General features: G+C 39.3%; 1 protein-coding gene across 1 annotated transcript in view; it reads right to left on the bottom strand.

Moving 5' to 3' along the window:
- Nucleotides 1–23,973, bottom strand: part of LOC136884742 (dystrophin) — a 267,166-nt gene extending 243,193 nt beyond the window's left edge. Inside the window, exon 1 of the mRNA XM_067157032.2 lies at nt 23,750–23,973. Within this exon, the coding sequence (XP_067013133.2) occupies nt 23,750–23,973 (224 nt within the window). The remainder of the gene's footprint in view (nt 1–23,749) is intronic.
- Nucleotides 23,974–24,772: the final 799 nt, after the last annotated feature.

Genomic DNA, 24,772 nt, shown 5'->3' with positions numbered 1-24,772 from the left:
TATTCAAAATTATGCCCAAGCATCGAGTTTCGATTAGCAATTGTAATGTATTTTACATTGCTTCATGTAAATTACACGAATCGTGGCGCTGTTTATGCAAGCAATTACCCAATTTCAAGAGAGGAACTTGTTTTTTTCCTTTATTTCTGGCACTTATTTCTTTTTAACCTTTTCGATGTCATGTTTTACATCAACACAAATTCCTGTATTTTGTGGTTCGGGTTCAGGATATGCCAGATAAAAATATTACATATTAAAGTCACTAAATGTACAAATTTAAATGTAAAAGATCTACCAATTCAATACATCATATATTCAGATAAAATTATTATGTGACAGCAACTACTAGTAGGCCTATATGTTTCGTCCAGTTTGTGGGCATCTACAGCTAATACCATCAGTACTAAAATATTAAAAAGAACAATGGAATTAAAATTTATGGACAACTAGTGCATGACTAATAAAAATCTAAACCGAAACATCAAATTAAATAGAAAGTGCATCTATCAAGTCGTAAAATCACACATGTTGTGATCAAAGAACAATTTTAAGACTTTAGTGATTAAATTGCTAGATAGAAATATGTTTTTCTGTACGTAACTATTTATTTATTTATTTATTTATTTATTTATTTATTTATTTATTTATTAGTGCCAAACATGTCTACAACAGAGTTGCACTCCAAGTACAATAGACTTACAAAATATATTATAATAGACAATAAAAATTATAAAAACGCTAAAAATTAACAGTAGAGTTTTAAAAGAATATAATAATGAAAATTACAACAAAATAACGATTATTAACAATATGTTTTTAATTAGTAATTTTATAAATTTTATAAATGAGAAATTTATATGCCAGCACAGGCATATACTGATACGTCGGGGGCATGATTACTAGCGTCAAACGAAATCCCCAATTGATGTCTATTTGTATACCTGTCAAAGATATTACATAGTAAATTCAATCTCCTTTTTATAAAACTGATTTTTGAGAAGACAGGTTAAGTATATTCGCTGAATAAATTTTTGAATTCTGGAAGGTACATTAAGAGAGATATATATAATGTTATTTTAATCACTAAGTGCAGTACACATCCTTACTAATGGCCAATTTTTGTGAATTGATATGTAGGACAAGTTTTGTTTTGCTAGGGGCTTTACGTCGCACCGACACAGATAGGTCTTATGGCGACGATGGGATAGGAAAGGCCTAGGAGTTGGAAGGAAGCGGCCGTGGCCTTAATTATGGTACAGCCCCAGCATTTGCCTGGTGTGAAAATGGGAAACCACGGAAAACCATCTTCAGGGCTGCCGATAGTGGGATTCGAACCTACTATCTCCCGGATGCGGACAAGTTTTTGTAAAAGTATGTCCTAGTACGCGAGTTTGATTTGCTTACGCTGACATGTATTCTGGCTAGCAGATCATCGCTATCTGTAATGCAATTTTATAATTTCTTGCAAGAACAGTCGTTCCTATAATAATAGACACCGAGGTGTCGGAATTTAGTCCCGCAAGGGTTCTTTTACGTTCCAGTAAATCTACGTACACGAGGCTGACGTATTTGAGGACCTTCAAATACCATCGGACTGAACCAGGATCGAACCTGCCAAGTTAGGGTCAGAAGGCCGGCGCCTCCACTGTCTGAGTCACTCAGTCCAGAAAATCGCAGGAGTAAAGAGGACATAAAATGCAGACCAGAACAAGCAAGGAAGGTCTTTCTTTTAAGAACAGAAATTTGCTCACTTCGAACAGTGATATAGGAATTAGAAGCTTTTGAAGACATTCTTCTGGAACGTGGCGTTGTATTGAATTTAAACATGGATGATAACTGGTTCAGAAGGAAAAAGAATAGAAGCGTTTGAAATGTGGTGTTACAGAAGAATTATGACGGTGAGATGAGAACGATCTGGCGAAATTTGCCACAAGAAGAGACAGAATGACAGAGCATATTTTAAGACACCTATGACTTGTTCAGTTGGTTTGTGAGGGGCATGTAGGCGGTAAAAACAGGAAGGGTAGACCAAGGTATGAATATGACAAACAGATTAGTGTAGATGTAGTGGTTAAGCAGAAATGAAAAGATTGGCACGGGATAGGGTGGCATGGAGAGGTGCATCAAAGCACCGAACATCAAGTCGAAACTGAAAGGAAATGGCGACGATGGTGTTAGCTCAGCTTTAGAGGAGTTTCTCCTTCGAAGTAGGTACTTCCTCATCAATTCTAATAGACGAGCCCTGGGCTGATGGAGGGAAATTGTCGACAGTTGAAGACTAAAATCAAAAGAAAAAATTCGTGGCCACGCTTTTCACGACTGGCTAGCTGTTTCCGGGGAAGTCCGGCTTCATGTAGCTAACGTGACCAAGTGGTGCCTCATCACGTATACACACTCAGTATGAAACAATGGCTCAATGGACATACATGTCACATGCAGAGTGCAACCTCGTTATAACTTCGTATAAAGCTCAGATCTTTATTTAGAAATGGATTGAAATGTAATCTTAATTAGCAGTAACAGTTATTTTCTAGTCCACTCAATTGTTACATAGGGAGAATTGTATAAATAATAGAGATTATGAACCCTAATACGTATGGATATTATTTTTGAACTCGTGCCATAGGCTTTATTGTTGCCTACTCCATTACTAAGTAGGAAGGTTTGCAGAAATAGCAAAGGTTCTAACACCCCTACCACTTATGCAAATCTTGCAGAATGCCTGTCGTGCAGTCAAGTATATTCTAGTCTGCTCTGCTGTAATTTAGGGAGAGTTGTATAAACCCTAGGAATCCGAAGAGGTAGGTCCGATGAACCCAGAACTTAATATATCAGCGATATTTTCTTTTTATACATGTTCACAGACCCTCCTGGTTTCCAGTAATTGGCCATTGACTAGTGATTAAGACAATAGCATTACAATATTGTTTGTCATATTGAACACTTGATTTAAAAATAAATAGAATGGATTCAATGAACTACCCTCTCCTGAGTCTATGACATATTTTTTATAGCGTTGTTTATTATGTTTCTCGCACTTACATCGATCAAGGGAAATTTTATCCTCTGGTAAACATGATATTTTTCAACAATGACACGTTGTTTTCTAAGTATCTACATTGTTTGTAAATTCGAATCTTACAAACAGTCATGTTCTTATTCTGATGGGTTTGTCTTCGAAAAAGAAGTTCCAAGAAAATGACTAAATGGCTACGTGAATCATCAGTTGAAAGAGTTTTAAATGGAGTAATGAACGAAGAACCATCTTCACAGAATTAATTGTTTAGTAGAAGTGAAGATAAATACGGGGTTACGGAGAATGGTTTATGTGACTGTAATGCTCCAATGACATCGCTTTATTTATTTAAAAATAGTTGAAATTATTGCATATTAGGAAGATGTTTCTAGTGATCACAAGATTTTTAAATTTAAAAAAAATATTTCATTAAAATAATTTTATCTTGTGAGTTCGACGAAACCTCGCTTTGGAATTCTAGGGTAAACAGTAGAGGATTTAACGTCTAGTGCTTACGCAAATCTCTTTGTAGAGCTGTCATGCACTCAAGTAACTTCTACCGAGCGAGTTGGCCGCGCGGTTAAGGGCGCGCGGCTGTGAGCTCGTATCCGGGAGGTAGTGGGTTCGAATCCCACTGTCGGCAGCCCTGAAGATGGTTTTCCGTGGTTTCCCATTTTCACACCAGGAAAATGCTGGGACTGTACCTTACTTAAGGCCACGGCCGCTTCCTTCCTATTCCTAGGCCTTTCCTGTCGCATCGTCGCAATAAAACCGATCTATGTCGGTGCGACGTAAAGCAAAATAGCAAAAGTATCTTCTAGTCTGTCTGTTAGGTCATCAGCCCAGAGGCTGGTTGGATCCTCAAATAGCACTACCAAAAGTTATGCGGTTATAAGGAAACCCCCAAAACCAATGGCAGCACCAAAATGAGGCGTACTAGGCAAGATGAGGAGTGAGGTAGTTTGCCTTTGCTTTCCTCACTGCGTCAGAAAGTAATATTGCAGCACGACTGACCCTATGAGCAGCACCTTTCATAACACTCAGATGCACTAGTCATGCTCTGAATGTCATTACTCAGCACTACCCATACCCCCAGCAACTTCCATATTGTCACAGCCATGGATGTTGACTGGGACTTCGGTGGAAGCTACACTTTACTCTGGCCTGTGCCAAGAGATGGATGCAAAGGTACTGTATCCATCAAGAAATGACAGCAGGCAGAGTATCTTCTAATCTGCAATAATTATGTAGAGTTGCATTAAACCCCTAATGCTTATACATATCTTGTTGGTAGATCCGTCAAACAGGCAAGTGTCTTCTAACTCAAACCACAGTAAAGCTAGGTAGGGAGAGTTGTATAAATAGTAGGTGATGTAACCCACAATGCTTATGCAAATGTCATTACAAAACCTTTCGCGCAGTGAAGTATCCTGTATCCCGTTCTACAGTTATGTCGGGAGAGTTATATAAATAGCACAAGTAGATGTTCTAAATGCCACCGCTTATGCTAATCTCATTCAAGATCAATTGGGCGTTGAAGTATCCTCAATAATTCTCTATGATTATGTTCGGAGGTGTATAAATAGTAAGAGGTTCTAATGCCTAGTGCTTATGCAAATCTTTTTGGAGATCTATCATGCAGTCAGGTATAATTTAATCTGTTCTAAAGTAACGTGGGGAGGGTTGCGTAAATAGAAAATCTAACATCTAATGCTTAGTTACATAGCTGAATTGCTATGTACGAAAAGTTGCATAAATACTAGGGACTTTAACCCTAATTGTTTATGCAATTACCATTGCAGACGTGTCGTGCAATTGGACCTCTAGCCCCGTTTATTATCCTGAGGAAATTTGCGTAAGTGGTAGTAGGCATTCTAGCCCGCTATGCTTATCGAAATATCATTGCCGACCTGTTGTGCGAAGGCACTAGATACTCCCAAATGACACTGCATTCTAACCGATTACTGCACAAGATCGTGTGCCCTACTGTTGACTTACATAGCTTCCCTGTAAATTCAGTCCACCGCTATTGCCAGTCCGAAGCCCGGATGAGAAATGAAGGTGATTACACAACAAAACGAAATAATGAGCAACTGATGAAAAATAAACTATTTAACTATTATACCAGATACATTTCGTTGAGGATTCGGGGAAGTAGACGAGACCTACTTGAATACCGAGAAACAACGATGGTGGTGATTATTTTAAAAGGGAAGCATAAGACTATTAACGTACACTGTCCGCGGTGATTCTTTGATGGACATCAACCCTTACGAGACGAAAATAACAGCTACCAACATGGGTAACCTGTAACTAAATATAATGGGAGGGTATTTGTCCAGTGCCAGAGAGATAATTTAGAGTAATGGTGTTGGGTTAACTGATACTATGTCATGGTGCGTGCGGAGTAATGGAACTCATTAAAACAGTCCAGTTCGTTTCGTCATGCGTTACGAGTTGCGTGGCTGTAGGTTTGAATTTGGGGGACTCTAATGTCGGCAGTACTTTCCCGTAGATTCCTATTTCCACACGAAGCAAATGACGGAGTGTAGGTTAACTGAGGCTACGGTGGTCCCCTCTTAGTCCTAAGCCTGCCTTTTCCACCGAAAGTACTGTAACCTGTAGGGGCAATAATATCCATCAACCACAGCGGAGCAGAAATGTAAGTACTACAGACCAATAAAAACATAAAGTCAAAATTTAATCATATGGAAAATTCAAATTACACCTCATCTAGAATTTTCTTCCAAAATATGTAAATCCTATGTTCTTTCAAAGAACCAGTATCACCTGCTCACCTGCTTGAGAAAACATCAGTAAATATTTGAAGTTGGACTTGATACAAAAATTGGAGTTTTACTTTTTGTACCTCACGTAAAAATCACATTGAGTTTTAAGAAAATGTTCACTGATAAATGCACGGGGATGGATCGTGTACCATGATAATATGAACACACATCAGGTACATAGGAGCGCGTGAAGGATCTTTTGTAATAGAAGGCAGGACTGGGTAGCTTCTGCTAAGCGGGTGAAGAAATGTATCTCCACAAGCTGTCAGCTAGAGCCCAGCCTTCAAAAGAGTCCGAGAGTTCAAATACTTGGAAGCAGTTTTCAAGGAACAAGAATGATTTGAAAAGGAGACGAAAGGGGAATCCAAAGAAGAAACCTACGTTAATACAGTCTCAGTGAATGTTTTAAGTCGATAAAGCTATGCCACGTATACAGCTACATGTCTTCACTGTTCGGAAACAGGATAACAAAAGTCTTCTCATTTGAAAAAAAAGTTTCGCGAAAAATATGAAGGACGCAACGACTGGAAAGTGGAGGAAAAAGTACAATCGTAAACTGGATGAAACGTTATAAAGATGTAAACATTATAAGCCGCATGAGAAGGGAATGTAACAGAATGGAGCACTGGGTAGGTCAAGGGAAACTAATCTGGTTATTAGAAAGTGTCCTCTAGCCCGTTCGCCCGTTGTGTAGCGAGAGAGTCTGGGTCTGATGGGCCGTCCCCCTAATGTTTATGTAAAACTCAATGCATAACCGTTGTGCAGGATAAATTATACTTTCCCGCGTCAATATGTTAACATTCCAACCTATTACTGCCTTAAAATATAAAGAGTGAGGGAGATATAGCATGGGAGTGCCAGTTGTGTGAAAGTACGAGGAGAGAGAACAGGCTGCTTTGAGCAAAGAGGTGGATTAAGGCAAGTGCTCTGTCACCTTTGCTCTTCATTGTGGTAATGGACGAGCTAATGACAAAAGTGGCAATGAAAATTGGGGATAGAAAAATAATAGTGATGTTTGCAGAGGACTTGTTAGTCTGGGGAGAAGAGGAAGAACATATCCAGGGACAGTTAGATGGATGGGAAGATGAGGTGGAGCAATATGGAATGAAATGTAATGCCAAAAAGAGCGAGATAGTGATCACGACTAGAAAGAAGGAGAGACCTTCGAGAGGGATAATGCGAGGAGGAGAACAGATTTGGAAGGTAAAGGGTTTCAAGTACGCGGGAAGTACCATAGAGGATAGTGGAAGAAATTATAAATAAATGATTGAGGAAGGAAGACAAGCAGGAGCGTCCCTGAAGTGTCAAAAGAAGCAAGGATGTCCCTCAGAGAAGCAACGGAGCGATATAGTACAGGACGCACTATGTACCTATTCTGACGTATGCTGCAGAAACTTGGGTAATTAGGCAGAGAGCCGTGACTGCAGCTCATTCCACGTTAAAAAAAACAGTACTGCTCTTATGGACCTACAAGGAGTGAACACACCCCCTCTGAGACACCCATAGTTCCTCGTGATTAAGAGATATTAAACTGTACTTTGTGATGTATTATGAAAGACAGATAAAAAATAGGAGGCATTTTTGCCCGTGAATTATTAAAATAACTACGTAACATTTACTTTTACATAAATATATTCGAAGGGAGGACGCACAATGACAGGAACAGCCATCGCTTCGTTGCCTCCCTTCTGTGTTGCTCTGGTACAAGCCTCGTGTAATCCCTCACTCTGTGAACCGCCGGCAGCTCACTTCTGTAGTGAAGTCATCTACAGTATTTATTTCTTGCGTGTGTGCTTTTAGGCTTTAAATCAGTGCGTACTTGTCTTGAGTGAGAGTTGGTTGTATATTGCATAGTACTTGTGAGTGTGTGTGTGTGTGTTCTACTATTTTCCTACTGTACAGAAGTTATTACGTAAGATTTTGGTATTGTGGTGTGCAGCGATATGTCATGGCATAACTTGTACTGATAAAAAAATGGCCGTGTGTTTTATTTGTGCCTGGTTTTGTAATTAGCTGTTCTTTCTTAAGCGCATTTTAATTTTACTACCTTTTTACGACCGCATTCAAATTTTACTATTGTTTTTGTGAGCGGTAGGACAGCACAGTAGTCCCCGCCTTGCCTGGGGAAATTTACTAAATGCAACTAAATGCATCTCTCATCCCTAGAGCCCATAAAAATTATTATTTTCCTACTTACTGCCCCAATTTACTTTACACTGCAATACCGAGGTTTTTTATGTGCCGTAGTGTACCTCTGATTCCGTACAAACCAAAAATAGCCCTGTAAACACCGTGTCCCCTTTAGTTCATAAAAGTAATTTGCAACTTAGTTTCTTCCGCTTTTTATCTTGAATTTAAATACAGAATTTCACAAATTTATGTGCCGCCATTTTCTCATAATGGTGTTGAGCAGAGCCGTTCGATATGGCAATACTGTTGTCATAAGAGCAAAACTGTTTTCTTAACGTGGAATGAACTATAGGATACAGGGAAGTGAAATTAAATTTCTGAGAAACAGGACAGGAGTGACAAGAATAGATCAGATGAGAAACGAGAAGGTTAGAGATGTAGTAAAAGCAGAGCCACTACAGAACTGGATAGAGACATATAGATTTAAATGGTATGGACATATGAAGAGAATGGCAGAGGAAAGGACACCGATGAGGATGCTGAAATACAGATAACAGGAAAACGACAGAGATAGAGAAGAGGAGATGGGGAGGCTTATGTTCCAAGCAGACCTGGTCAACAGCTGGAAGCTGCATATAGTGATGATGATGATGATGATATTGATGATGACTGCGTGAATTCCGGGCTCATAACGAAAGAAAAAGATGGATAGTAAGAAGTGCAAACTATTTTATCCATAAAGGTGTCTCTCATACTTAAGGTTGTCATCAAACGTGCCCCCGACTCAAGATCACCGACATGGGTGGCCGAGAGAGGTCGGTCCATCAGTTCTATGTTTAGTCCACTCAACGTCGACTATTCATTGAAGGTGATGGTGATGGTGATTACTGTCTTGCCTGGTCCCATCCAACAAGAACTCCAGCAGCAGAACCGCAGCTTCAGGAAAACGAGTACACGAAGTGTGATGCTATAAATTCCTCGCTGGAATTTCCTTTCTTTTTATTAATTCCAACACAGCCAAGACAAACTTCATCTTAAATCACTTCTAAGTAAAATGAACTTCTCACTGAATCTCCAAGCACCAATTTAGTGAGCAAGGAGGAGGGGTGGTGGGTAACAATGGAGCCCAGAGCTGAGACACGCTAACCTCCTGTAGCTCATTTGAATAAAATGAGAGAGAGAGAGACAGAACAATATGAATGTCGTGTCTGCGGTTTGTTTGGGTATCATTTAACATTACCATAATCCGGACCAGTGGGTGCTACTACTGTGTTGAGGAGCAACTTGTATTTGAAATGAAACAAAGGAAGGCGGCCAGACAGGCGAGAAACCGTGCAAATGTTTGACCAATTGTATGTGTGTGTATTCGCTCCAGACACAGAGAGAATTATGTGTGTGTGTGTTTGAACCGTTCATTACAAGGGATCCTGGCTATTCCATCTAAAGTTGTACAATATTTCTATCCGCCCTCTGTCTTTCTCTGTTCTTCCGCCCTATCCTCAACCATCAAAATGACAGAATCCAAAAATTTGATCAGTATTGTCCGTATTGACTAAACTCATGAAATAAATGCTACGAGTAGTTATCAGATTCGCCCTGTCAATATCTATACATAAGAGTTTTTTCTGTACATTACTCAAAATTTAACAAGAATGTTATTTCTGTATACGCCGGGTCCACGGTAACAAGTAACTTTAAAAATGTTTCACCAGGCGAGTTGACTGCGCGGTTAGGATCGCGCAGCTGTGAGGTTGCATTCGGGAGGAGAATGGGTTTGAACCGCACTGTAGGCAGCCCTTGAGATGGTTTTCCGTGGTTTCCCATTTTCACACCAGGCAAATGCTTAATTAAGGCCACGGCCGCTTCCTTCCCATTCCCAGGCCTTTCCTATACCATCGTCGCCGTAAGACCTATCTGTGTCGGTGGGACGTAAAGCAAATAGCAAAAAATGAAAAAAAAAAAAGATCCTTCATCTCTGTCTGTCTGTCTGTCTGTCTGTATGTATGTATGTAGGCGCATCACGAGAAAATGGCTAAAGATAATTTAACGAAAATCGATATCTGAAGTCGGGGAATGAGGCGCCACAATCTAGGCTATAAATAATTTCATTCACGCTTGAGTAAAATGGTAGTTTAGGGGAAGGCCTTAAATTTAATTCCCAAATATTCATGTTATTATTGTAAAAGCAATCTCCGTACAGGCCATGAAGGCCCTTGGAGGGGTGGAAGGTAAAGGCTTCCACTATCCGCAACCTTGCCACTTGGAAAAGAATGGTTAGCTCTACGCCCGGCCGCCTTTGCCCCAGGAATTAACCTGGTATTTTTTTTTTTTTTTGTGTAGGCTGAGTGAACTTCAGGGCCATATGCACCTCCGGAAGCGTTTCTTAAATTTTACGACTTCCTGACAGGGATTCGAACCCACGTCCTTCCGGGCGAACCAAGCACGCCTTTACCGCCTCGGCCAGGCAGTCCCTGTGTTATTAGTAAAGCCCGGATTTTTATGCCGTAACAGGTTAGAATGCAAACTAAATTTGGTTAATAGGAAGTGTCGGCCACCCGCTCTTCCATAATGTAGCAAGAGTAACATAAATTATAGGAGTTCTGATGGGCCGTACCCCTAATGTTTATGCAAGTCCCATAGCATAATCGTTGTGAAGGTAGACTATTCTTGCTGCTCGCTTCAGGAACTTTGCATTCTAACCTATTAACGCATAAAAGTTTGGGTTCTAGACTTATTACATATTACATAACTGAAGTTATATAGAATTAAAGTTCCGGTCCTTCATTTATGTTCTACACATTTTTACTGTACCGGCCATGGTAGCAGAGATATTAATGCATTTCTATTTTTGTTGCTGAAGTTCATATCAATGCAAATCACGAGAAAATAGGTAAACAGAATTTAATGAAAATCGATATGTAGTCATGGAATAAGGTAATACAGTCTAGGATATAAACCATTTTATTCATCCTAGATGAAATGGCAGTTTAGGGGAAATGACTAAAATTTAATTTTTAAGTACCTATGTTATTGTTCCTATCAAAGAGAATTACTTAACAAAGTTATAGTGAATACAATCTCCGATCATTTATGTCTTATACAGTTTTACCGTACCGACTATGATAATGTAAATCATGAATTTAGACTTTTGTTACTAAGTCCGTATCAACGCCGATCATTACAAACATGGAAATATTGTTTAGTCATGTTAATTGGCGATGGCTTTTGTAATTTCTTAAGGTGTAAACTTTTTTTTTTGCAAGTTGCTTTACGTCGCACCGACACAGATAGGTCTTATGGCGACGATGGGGCCGGAAAGGGCTAGGAGTTGGAAGGAAGCGGCCGTGGCCTTAATTAAGGTACAGCCCCAGCATTTGCCTGGTGTGAAAATGGTAAACCACGGGAAACCATCTTCAGGGCTGCCGATAGTGGGGTTCGAACCTACTATCTCCCGTATACTGGATACTGAAGGTGTAAAACTGCGTGGTCATCGGTCGGTACTGACAAGAAAGGTAAGGTAATGGTGTATTCTGCCCGAGAGCAGGTCCGAACCTCCGCAGAGCTGTGCCTGAGCCGGGGTTTACGTACGGTAGGGTGGCCAGTTACTTTCCGCTCCTCCATTCCCTTACTCCCCCCGCACTAACAGCGCGTGGCAAACCATCCAAATCTTGACCACGCCCAATGTTGCTTAACTTCGGAGATCTCACGGGATCCGGTGTTTCAACACGACTACGGCCGTTGGCGTACCGACAAAGGAGATGTGTATAAAAAAATGGGAAAACATCATAAAGGAACGATCCCTTGATGAATATGACAAGAGAGAGTCATGGAAGAAGGCAGGAAGAACACTAAATGTGAAGGCCTACAATAACACTGCTCAGCAATACATTATATTGACCAATTATTGTGATGTAATTTATCTCTTCTGCTGCTACTCATCTCCCACAGATGGGATTACTGCTGCGTCCCGAGTAAAACAGGGTGTCTGAGTATTGGCGGAAAGTAGACAGGGCTTAGATAACTTTGCCCATTGTGCCGAACGACGGCTACTACAGCTAATTTATGATAAAGTCGTTAGTTTACATCCTCCTTGGCTCAGGCGGCAGTGCGCCGGGCTCTGACCTCTGGGTTCCGTGGTTCAAATCCCAGTCACTGCATGTGAGATACGTGCTGGACAAAGCGGAGGCGGGACAGGTTTTCCTCCGGGTACTCCGGTTTTCCCTGTCATATTTCATTCCAGCAACACTCTTCAATGTCATTTCATTTCATCCGTCATTCAGTAATCATTGCTCCAGAGGAGTGTGACAGGCTCGGGCAGCCGGCACAATTCCTATCCTCGCCGCTAGATGGGGGCTTCATTCATTCCATTCCTGACCCGATCTAATGACTGGAAACAGGCTGTGGATTTTCATTCATTTATTCGTAAGTTTACACATTATTCGTGCACTTTATCAGCGAATCTGACTTCATACACCAAAATTTCTCATATTCTACTAGCCAATAACCTAACTTACACTAAAACACAAATACAACGTAAAAAAGTTTAATATACACACACTAAAATGTTACCTTTATAATGATTGTCTAAATTGCAGTAATAGCTGTTAAGTTTGTCCTTAATGCTGAAGATGCACTTTAAAAGTTCAGGTTAAAAACCACCGTTGATCTCTTGGATGAAGTAAACAATTAAAACAATGAACATCTGCTAAGAATGTCTTATCCTACACAAGGCTGAGGAAGCACAGTTGTCTTCGCGTTCGTCAAAAAATTCAAGAATCGCCAACGATGCATGTGCTTTGTCGTGGTGGAAGCTCCAGAATTGTTTCTGCACTACTCTGGACTTTTTATTTTTTTGACACAAACATGTCTTATAGCTGGAGGTTACTTGAATATTACCGTCACTAAATTAGCAGTATAATTTAGATGACGCGCTGTTACCTAGCAACTGTGCAGGCTGTGATGTGAAGTACTGATAGATGGCCATGACTGAGACGCCTACAGAAGGCTCTTTTATAAAAAAAGATTCATCATACTCTAGACACTTTATTATTTCATTCGTGTAGTTTCATAGGCTCTGAGCCATTTTTTCTTCCTTTCAATGCACTGCATCCTACACCAACTTTTCGATTCCGAATTTTATACAGATGTTTCCCGAAATCGATTCGTTAGATGCAAAAAAATTAATCGTTACGAATTTGAGCTTACTTTATTAAAAGACACATTTACGATCACTTGGCTTTCCCCTAAGGAAAGTTTCAGGAAGTAGGCGGACATGGCCTTTATTAAGGTGCAGCCCCAGTATTTGCCTGGTGCGAAAATGGGAAACCACGGAAAACCATATTCCATATTCACGGCTGCCAACCGCGGGGTTCGAAACTTCCATGTCCCGATGCAAGCTTAGATCTAGGAGAACTACTTTCGGTAATCGTGAAGATGGTTTTCCGCGGTTTTTCATTTTCACACCACACCCGAAATACCGTCGCTCACCCCAAAAATCTGAAGGTTACGAGGTGACGTGTTTGCAACGAGATGAATACTCTCAGCCGCTATTCTTGGCCTTTTATACTGGGGCCGCTATCTCATCGTCAGATAGCTCCTCAATTTTTCTCAAGTACCTCGAATCAGCACTCAAATCAACGGGAAAATCTCCGACCTGGCTGGGAAGAGGCAGTACACGCTACCCCTAGACCATTGCGAAAATGGTTTATTTTAAAGCATTCCTCTAATCCTACTGAGCAGTGTCCAATTCAAAATTATACAGAGAGAGCAACGGTGGTAGAGAAGGGACCTTTACACATGTCAGTCCATTTCTGTCTGTGTGTGTGTGTTCACAGATATAATGCACGTCAGCCGTTTATTATGAGAGGTTTCCGAGTTTCCGAGAACAGATTTACCACTTTGTAAGGCCTTTTCCTCATGAACTCCCTATTAGTAGCACTCATAAAGTGTCCTTCCCCATATTCGAGTACATTACAGACGAAGGCACCGACGTAAAGAATGAATGAAGATTATCGCAGTGTTTATTAATATATGTCTGTAGAAGCATCAGTGTACTTCCAGGAATACCTCAAGGGTTAATGTTAGAGCCCTTCTTGTTCATATTATACATGTTAGCAAAGCATCAACTCAGCCGGATTATAGCAATACTCAAACCTCGCATTACCACTGACGAGCCATTCATAGTAGTTAATTCCCTCCCTCTCTGCAAATGCTTATTCAAATTAATAACTCCCTATATATATGGTGCATGCTAGTAATGTATCAAATCATTACCTATCTGTGTTGAATTCATTTACGTATGGTTATCAAAAGAACAATAATCTAATCATAAGAATATAAAGACACAACTTGGAGAATTATTTTCGTAGCGCTTGAAATCCAAAACAACTTGTCTAAATCCCGATTCACCTGAAATGTCCTGAAAATGGGATAGTTTCCTCTTAGTGCATTTATAATATTTATTTCTTGAATACGTTTGCGACGGCGTTGTCTATTACAATTCCATCTTCCGTATTCTGGACGACATTCGAAGGATACGGCTTTCAACAGTATTGACTGTGCCTAATTTTTCATGAACTACCTGTGACACATTTTCGAACCACAAGACAGCCGAGTATGTATTTTCACCAGTGCCATTCGATACTCAGCCAGCGTCCTTTTGAATTCTAGCGGAACACTTGGTTGTCCCTTAACCCGCTTGTAAGCTATTAACCGGGTGCATGGATTTCCGGTTGCAGGATGTTGACAAGCTGGTCCTTGGCCACTCAGTTCCACAGAAGGTAAGCTGCTTAAGGAATTGGACTTCCACAATAATCTTAGAGTTAGGTAATGTACTGAAGGAACTAAAGAAAACTGGAGTAAATTACGCACGTACTACTTTAGACGCATGGGTACAGTGAAGTCGTAGTGCAGGAGTAGAGATATTTGGAAGCAACGCGTGTTTCGAGGGATCTGCTCACTTTGATGCCGGCTGCAGTTACAATGACTAGTGCAGCTATACTACCAGTGAAACACCTCGTCCAGACTACCCTTAATTACAATCCGTTTCTTGTTACGAGCTAGGAAACATCAACACACATGGTAAGACTGTAAACTCGTCCAGTTTTCCCGTCAGTATTGACTGTTTCGGGAGCTTCTTATCGTCGTTGTACGCCCCTTATCTTTACGGCCAGACACAATGAATCTTCCTGGAGTCAAACGACAAGAATCAATTTACTCCCTAAATCTGATGAGAAAGCAGACACAGCACATCCGATGGCATGGTCTCTCAGAACGATGTGTGTGTACCATCTACGGTACGAGACGTTCCCTGAAAATGACATGTGAGAACCACCGTTGGTACATAGTATCCCGAAGTTGTAAAGTATTATTATTATTATTATTATTATTATTATTATTATTATTATTATTATTATTATTATTATTATTATTTTTATTTTTCCTTCTGCCTGACTAAGGAGTACGATTGAACTTATTTAGCTGATGCCGTTGCGTTTTTCCTCTCCCAGAATCTCTTCATCTTCTCGCTGCGACTTTTCTTGCGATCTCCTAACCAGAAGTTGTTGGTGGTAGTACTTGGATGGTCTGAAAAGCGGTGACTGCCTACTCATTTTCTGAACTTATATATGTCTAATACAATGTCATCTGTGATGCCTATTTCTTGAAGACCTTTTTCTACTTCAAGCAGCCAATTATTGTTTTTTTGGCTTTCATTGCTAGGGCAAGGTTCAGAATTCGTTTCGTCAACATCTGCTTACTCATTCTGGCAATATGTTGGAAAATTTCAAGCGTCTTTTACTGTGTGTAATTGAGGCTTTCTCTCAGTGTTAAGACTTCCTTATCATCCAGATTCCTCCTGTACAGACTGGTCCAAACTTTTCCGTAAGATTTTTCTTTCTTTCTTTTCTACATCTTTAATCAATGATCTACCCCTAAGGATCAGAGTTTCAGATGCATATACACCAGTGCTTCAGACTTGATTACAGTGTTTTAAGACATTCATTATTCATTTCTGGATAAAGACTTTTTATTGTATCTGTTTCAAGTGAATCTGTACGTAATTTAGAGGTCCTTTTTTGCTTCACGATTCAGTTCTGAAGGTTGTGTGACTCCTCTCATGTATCTGAGTTTAGATAATCGGGATGTTTTGCCAAATTGGGCTTTTACTGGTTGTCCATCTAGATACCGGAAAGATCCTTCTATGTAGTGTGTTTTCTGGTGTGAGATCCTGAGTCCTGTCCTGGATGCAATTTCATACATCCTGTGAGGAGTTCCTTTCCTCTATGTCCTCACTGATCTCGTTAAGTCAATTAATTTGTGTCTTCCTGCTCTCCACATATCCTAGATTTCTCTTAGCTGTTCACTCTGGTGGCATTCTATCGATGTGTCCGTAGAAAAAAAAACTTCTCTTTTTAAATGTTGATGTAATTTTCTCTGACTTTTTGTATAATTACGCATTTGGCCGCAGCCGAAATTCTTGTCCCACTAGTATTTTCTTGAAGATTTTCTCTCCTTTCTCTAGTAAGCCCTCCCTGTTAAAAAAATGCATTCTATCACATACAAACTTCCTGGCTTTATCACCGTGTTGTAATATCTGAATTTTGAAGTGACTGAGATATATTATTTATTATACCTATTTCATAGATTATTTTACAGCGGTATGCCCATCTGTGATGTCTATTTCCAGAGGACATTTTTCAACTTCAAGCAGCTGATTGTTTTTTTGCTTTCATTGCTAGGGCAAGGTTCAGAATTTAACTCACGTTGATTTTTCTTCTGCCAAAATCTCTTCATCTGGGCATCGAACATTTTCCTCCCTTCTTCAGTCCATGGTTTTTTGGTCCTGGTATTCATTCTTTCAGCAAAATGATGGCTGTTGACTGCTTTATTGAAATGGAGTTGACCTTGAATAATTTCCCGTGACCACAGAACTTGAATAGTCTTTTCCTGATGGTACCGGTGATCTTTTAGGGATGCTGATGGACTATTGTTGTTGTTATTATTATTATTATTATTATTATTATTATTATTCCTGCTACAAAGTATAAGGTGACAAGGAGGGCCTACGTTGACGGCTTGGTATTAATGGCAAATTGTGCCGAAAGCCTGCAGTCTAACATCTTGGAACTTGAACTTCGTGGGCAATGATTTTGATACGAAAATTGGCCTCTTCAGCACTAAACTGATGTCAGTAAGCAAGAAATCCAAGAGAAATGAATATCAGACTGGGGATATAAAGCTGAAACTGATAGATCATTTAAAGCAGGGGTTTCCAATTTGTAAGGGCTCGAGGGCCATATTGGAAACCTTAGTCATGTTCGCGGAACGCACTTGAATAATAGGCTAATTTTCGTAAAATTCTGCATATAGTAGGCCTACAGAAGTACCATTATGAAAAAGTAATATGCATAATTCAATTGAAATAAAGGTTTGATAATTTTAAATACTGAGGTAAAACATTATTTTACAATTGCATAAAAGAGTGACATTTAGAGCCGGCCTGAGTGGCTCAGATGGTTGAGGCGCTGGCCTTCTGAAGTTGGTAGGTTCGATGTTAGATCATTCCGAAAGTGCTCAAATACGTCAGCCTCGTGTCAATTGATTTACAGGCACGTAAAAGAACTCATGAGCGACAAAATTTCGGCAGTTCGGCGTCTCCGGAAAACATCAAAATTAGTCAGTGGGACGTAAAAACCAACCATTACTGTTTGAAATTTGGATTTTAATTTTTTTAATGAAAAATAATCCATTCAGATCATGTGATTTAAAAAAAAGAGGAAATCATGTTAAAGAACGAACTAGTTCGGACTTGGGTCTATAACGAATATAAAAATTAATACATTTTGAACGACCTATACAATATTATTTTGTAACTATCCTTCATATTATTTATTAAAATGCTCTCGTGGGCCGCATTATATGGCTTCGTGCGCCACTTGCGGCCCGCGGGCCGCCATTTGGAAACCCCTGATTTAAAGTATTTGCGATGTGTGTTCTCCTAGGATGGTAGAACAAGAAGTCACAGTGAATTTAGGGTGCAGTAAAGCGAATAGAGTGAGCTCGCAGTTGCGATCAACAGTATTCTGTAAGAAGGAATTCAGCTCCCGGACGAAACTATCTTTCATCGGTCTGTTTTCAGAAAAACTTTGCTTTACGGGAGTGAAAGCTGGGTGGACTCAGGATATCTTATTCATAAGTTAGAAATAACAGACATGAAAGTTGTGAGATAATTGCTGAAACAGGTGGGAATAATGGCAGGAGGATACTAGGAAAGAGGAGTTAACGGCTGTTAGGAATGAATTCCATGGATGAAGCTGTACGCACAAACCGGCTCCGGTGATGGGTTGATATGAGGCGAACGGAGGAGAATGAGTTACGTTGGAGAATAATGGACTTAGTTATCGAGGGTAAGAGGATAAGAGATTCAATTTCTAAAGATTTAAAGATAACATGAGATAAGATGCCACAGAACTAGTTAGAGAATTGTGGCGGCATTTAGAAAATTCACACAAGGTTTCGCACTGAACGCTGAAAGGCATAACGGTCTATAATGAAGATGTATGTATGTATGTATGTATGTATGTATGTAATTCTTCTTCTTCTTCTTATTATTATTATTTTCGAATGGGTCTACTATGGACCACGTTAAGCATCATTCATCTACGGTTCTTCCTCTTTCGATCGGCCCAGTACATCTTCATCCTTTCGGAGTGGGATTCTTTACGTTCTCGTGACCAGTTGTTGCCGGTCCGTTTTTTGCTACTTTGATCTTGGAATCCCTTAATTTTGTTGATGATTTTTCTGCATTCCTGGCTGTTGTATACTACCTGCTGTGATATATTATTTTCCTCCATATCCTCCTTGACCCCTTTAAGCCAGCTAGTTTGTGTCTTCCTGTTCTCCATGTATTCCAGAATTCGCTTGGCTGTTCTCTCTGGTGGCATTCTTTTAATGTGTCCGTAGAAGCAGAGTCTTCTCTTCTTGAAGGATGTTGTGATTTTTTTCGGTCCTTTTGTATAGTTCCTCATTTGGTCGCAGTTTAATTCTTGACCCACTTTCCTGGGCCCTAGTATCTTCCTCAAGATCTTCCTTTCTGTCTTTTCAATGTTTTCTAGTAAGCCCTTCCTGTTCAGTGGAATACATTCGATCGCATGTAGACTTTCTGGTTTGATGACAGTGTTGTAATGTCTGATTTTTGCAGTGAATGAAACTGATTTTTTATTGTTGACATTTCGACATAACTGGTATGCTGCTTCCATCTTTCTTGCCCTTTCCTGTAATGCTATTCCTGGTAGTCCTGTTGGGGTTATCCATTCCCCTAGATATTTAAACTTCTGTATTCTTTTAATTGTTCCATATTTGGTGACAATATTTTGTGTCGGATCCTTTTTGTCCTGAATCATTAGTTCCGTCTTTTCGAAGGATATCTGAAGTCCCGTCTTTACAGCAGTCTCTTGAAGTGTTTCAATTTGTACCTTGGCTGTTTCAGTGTCTTCTGCTAGTATTGCCATATCATCTGCGAATGCTAGACAGTCAATTTCGACTCCAGATCTTCCCAGTGATATTCCATTTTCCACCCCTAATTCCGTCAGTCTCGTCCTCCACTCTCTGACCACTTTTTCAAGTATAACATTAAATAGGAGTGGTGACAGCCCGTCCCCTTGTCGGACATCTGTTTCGATCTTGAATGGTTTTGACAACATACCCATAAACTTAACCTGTGATGTAGTGTCCGTGACGGTTTCTTTGATTAAATTTCTAGTTTTTTTATCTATCCCAAACTCTTCTAACGTGCTTATCAAGGTTGCTCTGTCGACTGAATCATAGGCTTTCTTAAAATCCACAAATACAATCACTAGATTATTATTATTATTATTATTATTATTATTATTATTATTATTAATTTAAGAGAACTACTTGTCGTATTGGATGAAAATTAATCTCAATGTGAGATAGCAGTATTTTCCCTAGCAAAGAAATATTAAAAACCACTTTTCATCTTTGAGGTATTGAATATATATTACATTTAAAAACATTTCTTCAAATGCCGAGGGTATTTTTATTCTTCAAAACTCTGAGTCCATTTAACTGGTGATTAGTGAGCAAACTGATGGATTATAACTTAATTGGGTCTTGGTGTAATTTGTCTAATCTGTTATAATTTACAAACAGTGTCAGGAAACATCTGTGAAATTTATATCAGAAAGATTAAAAGTTCAATCATTCGTATTATGAGGGGGGAATGTAAATTAATTGGAAATTTGCTTGGTGGGAGAGGTGGGGATGGGAGTGGGAAGAGGGATCAACTTGATGAACGAGCCCGTTCTCGAGAAGCAATCTGTCTTTTAATTTGAAGTGATTAGTTTGAAGGAGGCTCGAGTGGTGTCTTCTTCTTTCGTGTGGATGAATTACTGTTCTAGTGCCATTTGAATTGTAAATGAATTTAAAAAATGGAACGAGCAAGTAGTGAGATTGGAAGTACAATGATGTGGATGCCGAAGTGAGTAGGAAGGAGGGGTGATATGGAATGCTGATAGGGGTGGCATTCTTTACAATTAATGATCGAAATTTTAAAGATTCATGAATAAATGTATATCGGGACAGAGCGGGTGAAACAGCCAAGTGATGTCGTGTGATATTCTGTGTATTGTTAATGTTACTTGTGAAGCACGTCCATGAATTAAATTTCCATTAGCCACCTTCTTGTTCTCTACCTGTCCTCTTTATTTCATCCCTCTTTCTTCCTCATTCATCGTCTTCCTCGAGCAGATTCGACCTCCAGCGAGATGACATAATTTCAAATCTTTTCTGGTACAACATTGCTCGTTTATAGTGATTACTTTTCCTCTTTCACCTTCATTTTTCTTCCCCTCATCGAAGCTCTCCTTTATTCTTGATCTTCCGCCAGCCTGAGTAGTTCAAGCGGTAGAGTCTAAGTTGGAGAATTCGATTCTAGCTAAGTCCGGTGGTATTAAAAATACTCAAATGAGTCAGACCCGTCTCGATTTATTTTGCTCTTACGATCACATACTCCCATATAATTTACTTTTGGAACTTTGACATTCTGTCTTCACATTTATGCTCAATAGTGAAACCTTATTCCGAGTAACTTCCTGCTATTGTTCCCACCTGTTTGTACTGGCAGTCATTCTAGCTACCTTCGTGTCTCTGACTTCTAACTTATGAATACGATATCCAGAATCCACCCAGCTTTCAACCCCGTAAAGCAATGTTGGTCTGAAAAGAGACCGGTGTAAAGGAAGTTTCGTCCGGGAGCTGAATTCCTTATTACAGAATACTAATCTTATTATTCTGTGAAGGAATTGCATCCCATTTCAAGTCTAATTTCATCTAATCTTGCTGCTTTATGACAATGGTGTTTATTTATCATCCTTTCCACATCCTCAAACTTAATTTGACTAACATCCTTGCCCTCCTCCCCAAGAGGTCGGTTGTTCGCTACGTCAAGAGATATATTTCCTTTTACGTTGAGACAATTTTCGACATATTCCTTCCACCTGTCCAGTGATTTCCTGGGTTATGAGTTCACTTGATTTACCCTAAACACTATTCATTTCCCTCCATTTCTAAGATTGTTATTGTCCAGGAGGTTTGCCTACCGCTTGATCTAGTTTTTCCAGTTATTTTTGCAATAAGAACAAAGGAAAATACTACAAGTGCTTATTTTGAATTTTTTAAGTGAACGTTAATTTTCAGTTAATACATGAAGATAAAACGTCTTAGGGCAATTTTTTAAATTTTAGGTTATAAACCTGCTTGATTGAGCAAATCATGTAGTTTCTTAGTGTGTATTCATTTGGGTACAAACCAGTCAGGGTCCACATAAAAATATCTGGAAAGAACGATGAGAGGCGTTGTATTTGATGGAAAAATAATTATGATTGTCCACTCTTCTTTAGTGCTTAGAAGTTGGTATGCCTGATTTATTCCATGTTTCGGTGTTTCAACTGTTGAATTTTAAACTGATATTACAGGGTCTTTCATAACGAATGGACCGATTTCATCAAGCTATATTTTCCCAACAGTCAGTAGTACAAGATTAAACCTAAGACACATGTTTTTGACTGATGTTCAATTTAAGTCCTACAAGTGTTCAATATGACCACCACCAGTAGTACGGACCACACCAAGGCGATAGGACAATTACTTCCAAACGCGTTGCAGCATATCACGATCCACTGAGTTCATCACACGTGTTATCCGTTCTTGAAGGTCATCCAGTGTAGTGGGTAGTGGCGGAACAAACTTTGTCCTTGACGTATCCCCACAGGAAGAAGTCGCAAGGAGCTAGGTCTGGGGATCTGGAAGGCCATGCGAGTAGAGCACGATCCGTAGCAGTGTGTCGACCATTCCACCGTTGAGGAGTCGGTGGGTGGAGCGGGGAGGGGAGGAAGGCGCGGAGCACTTTACCGACTACTACTATAAATGTGAGGCCACGCCCTTTGTAACCATGTGCGACTCGTTCCGCTGCGTGGCTTGAGTACGGCGCAATAAGCCTTCGAAATCGGTTCATTCTTTATGAAAGACCCTGCAGTTTCGTTTGATTGTTGTTCACTTTTATGCAGTAACAGGTTAGAATGCAAACTAATTTGGCTAGTAGAGAGTGTAGCCTAGCCCGCTCTTCAGTAATGTATGGAGAGTGGCATGATTTCCAAGGGCTCTAATAAGCCGGACCCCTAAAATTTATGCAAATTTCATGGCAGAATCGTTTTACGGTATAGAGTATATTTTTTACTCGATTTAAGGAGAGTCATGCCAAATGCTGTGATTTTTGACCAAAAATCTAAATATCAATTATAACCTTAAAAATCACCCAATTCTTCCTCTTTCAAATCCCCTGATCAGTTGTTACCACATGCCATTTCGAAAGATCTAAATGCCGGATTTAAATGGTTCGACATAAACAGAGCAAGCCCACACCCCTTCCTTCCACGCAGTCAGGCAAAAGTGCCTTCAAAGTTCTTTCGGACTACCACTTCAATAATACCGCTGGAATATATTTACCTTGTAGTAGGCTTACACTGTCCGAAAGAGGAGAAAGACATCCGAGATAGTAATTTACAGTTCAGGACAGTATTAAAGCAAGGATGTTTCTTAAAAAAATTCCAATTGCTTTTATCTATTTGAAAACATTTTCATCTCTTTCCCATTCATAAAATGCTCCTTGTGAGAGAGTTCTTATCGGGTTCAGCTGAAATTATCAGAGAATGTTTATGTACAGAAATTAGAAGCAGTTCTGCATTTTATTATCAGCTGCACATTACGTTCATATTTTTATTCTTGGAATAGCAGGAAAATAGATTTTTGCCTATTGAATTAATAATTGAAAAATATATACCTCCAATAGTCTATATATGACTGCAAAATCCAGAGTTATTCTTTAAAATATGAGTATTTTCCAAAGGTCTGCAAAATTATACTCCACACAAAACGAAAACTGTGCCGTAAGGAGCATTTTCCATGCAACATATAAGAATAAACATTATTTGTCAATAACTTTGCAACCACTAAACTAATCAACTCCAAATTTTGTGTAGGGCTATATCATATTAATATGTGCTTATGTTTTAAATTTGGTTTTGATCACCCCTTAATACGTGTGAATTCTAACCTATTAATAGCTAAACATCGGAACTCTAATAATGAATTAACAGCTGACGTCGAGAGGATAAGCGTGAAGCAACGTAATGGTAAGATCATTAAGCCAAGTTCTAGGACGAAATGCGTTTACCGGTGAAGTAAGCAGCTTTACTTAGCCCTCCATTAGCACAGTGAATTATTAAAGGCTACTTACCGGATCGCCATGCTCTTCGCTTTGAGATGATGCCAGCGTTGGTTCATCTCGTCCAGGCGCCGCTGCAGCATGACGGCGTCGTCTTGAGACGCCAGCGAGCTGAGCAGCTTGCGGCCCGTGCCGTTGAGCGACGCGAACACATCTCTGTGCGACTCGATCTCCGACTGCAGGTCCTGCAACAAAACAAAGAAAGAAGCTACATTAAGTACACTCTGGCCTCCCATGTCACCGGACACGTCCAAACAAGTAGTTCTGGTTTGTGTCTAGTTAATCATTGATTCATACGAATAAAGCATTTAAATATATATTACTTCCCTCTCAGTTATGTTTAACAAATAAATCAACAGTCTTAACGAGAAACACACGTAATAAAACAAATTCCTCGAACTTGTCTGTCCGTTTGTGACGGTTAATCTCAAGAACCACTGGATAGATTTTGGTGAGGTTTTCACCATTATATGAAGCATTCCTCTAGGAAGGTTTATGAGCAGAAACATTCATCTATTATCAAAGGAAGCCCAGCAGAAATGATTTCAGAGAAAAAAGTGAAAGAAGAAAGGCTGTCCGTACGCATTTTTAGCTTACGCTGCCTAAACCGTTAAAGATACATCTATACTATGAGATTAAGAATTGTTCAGTATATAAGATCTACAAAAATATCTAGGAAATCATATATCTACCTTTAATACATGACCCACTATATCTGTTTTTATGTTAGAGTTTGCAGTAATAAAAAGTCAAATTTAAAAATTACTTTCTAATTAATCAGAAAATCCTTACCAAAATAAATTGTTTATTCACCTGAGAAAAACGACTAATATCGTATACAAGGAAATCTTATAAGTCCTCAGTTAAAATTGCTTATCGTCTTAAATTCGTAACTGCTCGCGTGTGAAGGTAACTAACACATAAATAAATAAATAAATAAATAAATAAATAAATAAATAAATAAATAAATAAATAAATAAATAAATAAATAAATAAATAAATAAATAAATAAAAAAATACATAAATAACATACCA

This window comes from Anabrus simplex, chromosome 13, assembly GCF_040414725.1.
Source record: "Anabrus simplex isolate iqAnaSimp1 chromosome 13, ASM4041472v1, whole genome shotgun sequence".
NCBI lineage: Eukaryota > Metazoa > Arthropoda > Insecta > Orthoptera > Tettigoniidae > Anabrus > Anabrus simplex.
This window is presented reverse-complemented; position numbering and strand designations above follow the sequence as displayed.